The sequence below is a fragment of the Octopus bimaculoides genome, chromosome 25, assembly GCF_001194135.2.
Source record: "Octopus bimaculoides isolate UCB-OBI-ISO-001 chromosome 25, ASM119413v2, whole genome shotgun sequence".
In the NCBI taxonomy this organism is placed as follows: Eukaryota; Metazoa; Mollusca; class Cephalopoda; order Octopoda; family Octopodidae; genus Octopus; species Octopus bimaculoides.
This window is the reverse complement of record NC_069005.1, coordinates 19,213,040-19,221,003: the sequence shown is the minus strand read 5'-3', so window position 1 is coordinate 19,221,003 and position 7,964 is coordinate 19,213,040. Positions and strand designations below refer to the sequence as shown.

At 36.3% G+C, this 7,964-nt stretch overlaps 1 protein-coding gene across 9 annotated transcripts in view; it reads right to left on the bottom strand.

The window, feature by feature from the left end:
* Positions 1-7,964, bottom strand: part of LOC106874415 (myb-like protein U) — a 216,939-nt gene that overhangs the window by 88,294 nt on the left and 120,681 nt on the right. For all 9 annotated transcript variants that reach the window (XM_052976703.1, XM_052976706.1, XM_052976707.1 and 6 more), the window contains one exon: positions 2,361-2,766. In XM_052976703.1, the coding sequence (XP_052832663.1) occupies positions 2,361-2,766 (406 nt within the window). The remainder of the gene's footprint in view (positions 1-2,360; positions 2,767-7,964) is intronic.

The following is a 7,964-nucleotide window of genomic DNA, read 5'->3' as shown; positions in this document are numbered from 1 at the left end:
ATATATATATATATGTATATGTGAATCCCATACATTTCTTTTTTCACACAGCTTATCAAAGATTACATTGACCAAAAGGTGTAAATTTCTTTTGTTTTTCATCTTTTACTTGTTTCAGCCATTGCACTACGGCCATGCTGGGGAACCAACTTGAAGGGTTTTTAGTTGAACAAATCAATCTCAGTACTTATATATTTTAAGCCTGGCACTGATATACTGTCAGACTCTTATGTTGAATCACTAAGTTACAGGGATATAAACAAAGCAACAACAGTTGTCAAGTAGTGGTAGGAGACAAACACAAAAAACACACACACACACAATGGGCTTCTTTCAGTTTCTGTCAACTAAATCCACTCTGGTTGGCCCAGGTCTGTAGTAGAAGACACCTGCCCAAGGTGCCACACAGCTGGACTGAACCAAAAAAAGTGGTTGAGAAGCAAACTTCTTACCACACAGCCAGCCCCCAGCCCCAATGAACCAGATACATGATGAACTGATGTTTCTGTTATAATCATCAGTTCTTTTTTATTCTTATTAATTTTTTTTTTGTCAAACAATATATCTATGATCAGATTATCCAATGCAACCTTCAATGATTTAAGGTAATAGAATAGGATTTGAGACTTGGCTGCTGTTCTTAACAGTATAAGCAATTACACAGAGGCTCTAGCCATTGGCTTGTAATGCACAAACTGTTAAGGTTTTGCCATCTCCCTACTATTCATTTTGTATGGCTGTGTGCTAAAGAACTTTGCCTTTCAACCACATGGTTCCAGGTAGTCTTCTACAATAGCTCTGTACCAAATCCACTCACAAGGCTTTGTGAGTGGATTTCATAGACGAAAACTGAAAAAGAAGTCTATCATATGTTTGCATTTGTGCCTAATCTCGATATCATGTGGTAGTTGTAAATGAGTATCACTGTTATACAAGCAGTGTCATTTGTTTCCAATCCTCCATGATAACATGCCTGATCATTGGGAAATATTACCTTGCTTGTCAAGCAAGTGAAGGTTAATGACAGAAAAGGCATCTGATTATTGAAAATTTTGCCTCAATGCATCTCGTCTGATTCATGCAAGCATAGAAAAGCAGATGTTAAAACAATGACAACAGTGATGATGATGATGAAAGCATTAAATGATGCTCATTACAAAAAAATTTTAAAAAAACAAAAAAAAAAAACATACAATTCATATATTTGTTTTTAATAATGAAATTTCTATTGGTTGATGTGTAAACTGAAATCCTGTTGATGCTAGATAATTCACACTGTATTTATTGATAGATCTAGATTGTAATTTAATCCACCAATCCAATTAGCTTCACTAATTCTATGCATATTTTATTGTTGTTATTGCTGGTAATCTCATGGCCATGTATATCATGACACATGGAACATGGTTTTTTGATCTGAAGAAAAACGAAGAGTAGTACATGCTTGTTACTTGACAAGCACACCCTGTCCCCACCTTCCCTCGGGTCACCCACTCATATTGAGCTTGTAGTTTGCTGTAATACAAAGCTATGTTGCTCATTTCCAGTCTTCTATGAAAACCATGTCTGACAATGGAGGAAATGCTACTTTGCAAACAGGTGATGGTTGGTGACAGGAAGAACATTCAGCCATAGAAAAGTCTGCTTCAATAAAATCTATCTGACCCATGCAAGCATGGAAAAGTGAATGTTAGATGACAATGATGATGATAATGTATCTGATTTTGTGTGTGTGTGTGTGTGTGTGTGTGTGTGTGTGTGTGTGTGTGTGTGTGTATATACACACTAGGTTTTTTTTTTTTTGTCTCGTTCAGTTTATTTAATTATTCTGATTTCTACACCTGTCATTAAAATGCTGTTTACAAACATCACAAGCTGTCAAGACAAAGGTACACACATACACATTTATATCATCATCACAATCGTCATTCAATGTCCGTTCTCCATGCTAGCTTGAGTTAGACAGTTTGATAGGATCTGGCAAGCTACAAGGCTGTGTAGAGCTTGAGCCTTAGTTTTGGAATGGTTTCTATAGCTGGATGCATTTCCTAACACCAACCACTTTCCAGTGATTATATAAGGGTATGTATGTGTATACACACACACACACACACACACGATGGGCTTCTTTCAGTTTCCATCTACTAAGTCCATTCACAAAGCTTTGGTTGGTCTGAGACTATAGTAGAAAACACTTGCTTAAGGTGCCAAACAGTGGGGCTGAAGTCAAGACCACATGGTTGCAAAGCATGCTCCTTTACCACACATGTACTCATAATTACTACAGAGATACAGATGCATGTACAAATGATTGAATGCGCATGCACACAGACACATACACTCTTAAAACGAATACTTACTCTTTTTCCGTTTTCCTTTGGACTTCTTATCGGCTGTTTTATTCTTATCAGCAGCAGTTTCTGACTCTAGACTCAACATGCCACCATCCAGATCAATGGGGTAAGCACTGGATAAACCATCAGCATCAACGCAACTGGAGCTTGACATGTCCCTCAGTAAAGGGTAATTGAGACCTTCAGCCTCAGAAAGGCAATAATCAGCCATTGGTAGCATTTTCTTCCTTGACGGAGACACAGTCTCCGTGCCATAAGTGGACATTTCAAGACAGTTGCTGTCCCATACCAAGCTGTTGCTTGCATTCACGCTATTCACTGGCTTAGCATCGCCATTTAGTAACCATAAGTGTTGTTTTTTATTGAGGTAGGAATTTTCAGAAAGTTTCAAACTTAATGATGGCTTTCCATTCTGAAATGTAAAATGACAAACAAATTATTATCATCATTAAATATCTACTAATGTAAAAAATAAAAATATAATTTTTTTTGGAATGGTGAATCTTGAAGCAAATAAAGCTATAAATAATGTGTACTGTAGATATTGGGTTAAAAAAACCCTTTGGATAGAAAAGCTTGAAGATTGCCTGTGGGATCTGAACCCTTATCTCTTGTAAATATAACAGATGTTCTACTCTTGGATCAAAGCAATCCTTCGAAGTTTTCTATCCATACTTGAAATTTTATTCATACTAGCAAGCATTGTAAGTTGTTGACATCATAAGAATTTAGAAACTTCAAGAGAACATCAAGTAATTCTTTTTTGGAATGGTGACACTTGAAGCAGATAATGCTACAAATAATAGGGTGTAAATATTGGGTTAAAAAACCCCTTTAGTCAAACATTGCTTGTGGGATTTGAACTCACATCTTCTGTAAACATGATAGGCATTCTGCCATTGGACAGAAGCAAATCTTTGCATCTCTCTTTCCAGAGGGAACCCAATATTTACAAGCTGTTACTTGTAGCTATCTGCTTTGAGATTTGCTATTCACAAAAACAAAAAAAAAGCAAAATTATACCCCACCACCACTCTCAATGTTTATAAATTCTAATGATGTCGACAATAAATAAATAATATAAAGCAAATGACTGGTTAACAGGGAAAAAAACAAGGTAGATGATGTATGCCCACCCCCTCAAAGACATGAATTGAACAATGACAGTGCCTGCATATACTGATGTTCCCTTTCACTAATGTTCACAATAATATTTATTACAAAATCCTTCAGTCTGTAATAATCTGCAACCAATAGTATAGAAGCTTCTATACTAAGAAAGAGAGAGAGGGAGAGGGAGAGAGAGAGAGAGAGAGAGAGAGAGAGAGAAAGAATGTGTGTGGGCAAAATAGAGGAGAATGTTAAAATAATACAAGATCCTGAAAGATTACTGGACATTTAAAGTGTATAAATGGATAATTTTATACACACACACACACAACATGAGTAAATGCTTACAGTAACATGAGTAGATGCTTATAGATATATACAGATACATGTAGACATGGCATCACACACACACACAGAGGTATACATACAGACACACCTACACTTGTAAAAATGACTTACAATCAGTAAAGAAACAATGCATACAGTATTCAGAGGGGGAAAGAGAGAGGGAGATGACCTAGATATATAAAAACTGGATTAGCTCTAAATTACAATCATACCCCCACAAACCACAACCACAACCACTGTAATCATATTACTGTAATCATTTGGGTGATATGAATTTAAGCGGCTTTGCATCACAGAATTTGCTGACCACTGGTGGGGCATGGAACACTGAAATCAGCTTTTGACAACAAATACTATGGAGAACATCTACATCGTATCCATTGTTTGTTTATATTTTTGTGTTTCAGTTGTTGGGTTGTGGCCTTGCTGGAGCACTGTCTGGAAGGAGTTAGTCAAACAAATCAACCCCAGTACTTCATTTTAAAACCTGATACTTATTCTATTGGTCTCTATTGCTGAACTATTATGTTAATGAGAAGTAAACAAACCAACACCAGTTGACAAGTAGTAGTAGGGAACAAACTCTAACATACACAGTTACACATGCACACAGAATATTTTCTTCTTCCCACTTTTGTCTACCAAATCTACTCCCAAGGCTTTGGTTGGATTGGGGTTATAGTAGAAGACACTTGCCCAAGGTACCATGCAGTGGGACTGAACTCAAAACCACATGGTTGGGAAGCAAGCTTCTTATCCACACAGGCATGCTTGTACCATTTCAGTAAAAAAAATATATAAATTTTCTCAGGAGTTGCCATTAGGAAGGGCATCTAGCCATAAAAACCATGTCAAAACAGACTGAAGCCAGCTCCTATAAAACCATCCAACATATGCCAGCATAGAAAATGGGCAATAAAGGAGGATGAAGTTAAAAAGAAGTCATGGAAACCTATGCAGTAGGTTAATCATATACAAATGATCCTACTTTAAACAGACAAATTGAATAACAAATGGTTTTATTGAAAACTTGCATAACAAGCTGAAATCTGATCAACAAACAACAGGCAGACGATGCACGTGTACAAGTGACTGAATGTCCATTTGCTTCATGAGCTGAAATTTAAAGAGCCACAGAGTACACTACACATGCATATTAGTACTGGGAGAGCTTATATGATCAGTACACTAAATGAAGGAATTGTAGAGCAAACAGTTTTTCCTGAAGAAAGTTATATCCAGCCAACAAGCAGAAATTTGAACAACAAACCATGAGTAGACAACATACACATGTAAGTGGCTCAGAGACAGTTTACAAGTGGTTTGTTAATGCCCATGTACACACTTCATATGTTATTAAAAAAATAATATTTCTCATATTGTTATTCTTGGGGATGGTCATATTTTGCCAATTGAACACATGCACTATTTTTCTTCATTTTTTTTTTTTATTATTTTCTTTTGTCCAATCAGTTTCTGGTTGCCATCTTTCTGGTTGTCTCTATTGTTATTTCTATTGCTTTTGGTGGTGGTCATGGTGTCACTGTCTTTGTGCATATTGTCAATGTCAGTATTGTTTGTGTAAATGGCAAAAGATGCCCCCCCCCCACCAACTATAACAATATCTGGTTCAAAACATGTTTTCACATAAAGAATCTTGCAAAACAAATACATAAATGTAATATATCTCATAGTTAAAAATATGGATCAAGACATATCTTAAAGAGAAAAGTGTGCATGCACATACATACATATAAAAAGGGATGCTGAAAAGTTCCTGGCTTTAAGGGTAGTGTGAAGGCCTGGTTGGAGGCACAACTTTCTGAGTACTTTTACAGGGCTTAGAAAAATTGAAGGACTGCTGCAATAAGTGCGTGAATTTGAGAGAAGAATATGTTCAATAAAATCATAATTAATTGATCCTCCTGTATTTTTTTTTACCCCAAACCAGGAACTTTTCAGCACACCCTTGTATATAAACATGCTTATATATTTGCTATTGATGGATGAACAGATAAAACATCATTTCATGCCTGTATGTGGATTTTGAGTGTAGCTTGAGACAAAATCCTATTTATATGTATTTCAATTATTCATATAACGAACAATTTGGTTAATGAACATCAGTCTGAAACAGATTGTTTTCATTTATAGAAACTCCACTATATATTCACAAATAACAAGTATTGTAATCCAAGAAGAAAGGAAGAAGAGAGAACTTCCCCAACACCTTAATGCTGGGCTACTGTATTTCCAATATGCAATTCTAAACGATATATATTCTTTTATTATATATATACTAATGTATTAGCACAATAGTCTGATGAGTAACAGTTTGTGGAGGTCTTTTTGGGGGGCTTTGATAAAACAGTATTTTACTCTACCTTTGGTATTCAAGTACTATCTTCCCCATCTTCTTTTGCATCTCTGTGCTTACTTATACACACACACAGGTACAGGCATGACTGTGTGATAAGAAGCCTGCTTTGAAACTACATGATTCCATGTTCAACCCACTGTGTAGCATATTGGGCAAGTGTCTTCTAAAGTCTCAGGCCAACCAAAGCCTTAGGAGTGGATTTGGTAGACAGAAACTGAAAGAAGCCTGTCATATATATATGTATGCATGTTATTGTGTCTGTGTTTGTCTCTCACTACTACTTGACAACCAGTATTGGTGTGTTTACATCCCTGTAACTTGGTGGTTCGGCAAAAAAGACCTATAGAATAAGGATCAGGCTTAAAAAAATAAGTCCTGGGGGTTAATTTGTTCAACTAAAACTCTTCAAGACAGTGCCCCAGCATGGCCACAGACAAATGACTGAAACAAGTAAAAAATAAAAGATACATACACACACACACACGTGTGTGTGTGTGTGTGTGCGTGCGTGCATGTGTGTGTGTCTGCTATGTGCATATGGAACAGTATAAAGTTAAAATATCGGGTCTATTTCAAAACGGGGGCACCAGTATTTTCTTAGCGAAACACTAACGAAACACTTTGATACTTGGGACACTGGTAGAATGTGTCATATAAAACATCTTTTACTCTTAGTCTTCTTAACAAAAAAACGTACATCGCAAGTTATTCCATGTTAAAGTTGTTGTATTTCTGTAATTTCAACCAGTCACTGACGTCTATTCAGCTGAATAGAGTTACTGCTTGGCGGTCATAAAAATGTTATTCCCTGTGGCATATTTCATCCGGTTTAATCGTAATTTATACGCATATATTGTTTATATAATAAATTATGCTGTGCGTATCTATGTGTGTAACAATTTTAGAGTTCGGATTCTAGAGTTAGGGATAGTTTTAGGGTTAGGGTTAGGGGATTAATATGATATACACCGTTACAGCGCTAACTGTTTTCAACTGAATAGACGTCAGTGATTAGTAGAAATTATCGAAATAAGACAATTTTTTTACATGAAATAAATTCGAATACAAAAATTTTTTTCTGTTCTATAACACAAAATAGATAAGTATACGAAGTTTGAAAGTCTTTCGGTACCAAAAACACTACATAAAACATAAATGAAAACTGGTGCCCCCGTTTTGAAATAGATCCAAAATAGCTATTTTTGTGTCATACTTGAGAGCATGTATACATTAGGTATGACACATATATGGCCTCACTCACACATTAGCTATTTGAGAACAAAATGTAAGAAGGATTGGCTCAAGTCCTTGTTGAAGGTATGAGAAATATGAAAGGTCAACTAGGAAAGCAATGCTTGCATTGTCACAAATGGAAGAAACAACTAAAAGAAGGAGTAGGTATTTTTGAAAACCCAAAAACACACCTGTTAGTGAATGGGGGAAACTTGGTCTGCAATATTTGTGGGCCTGTATGTATATCAAGAGCTGGGCTCTTTAGTCACCAGTGGAGCCACATGTGTAAAGTATACTTTTGTCTGGTGTACAATGTTTCTTAATGGTCAGTGATGGTCTTCTTCAGTCACAAGTGAACAGTCATCACACACACACACACACATGTATGTCTCTCTTTTTACTTGTTTCAGTCATTTGACTGTGGCCATGCTGGAGCAACGCCTTTAGTCGAGCAAATAGACCCCAGGACTTATTCTATCGGTCTCTTTTGCCGAACCTCTAAGTTACGGGGACGTAAACACACCACCATTGGTTATCAA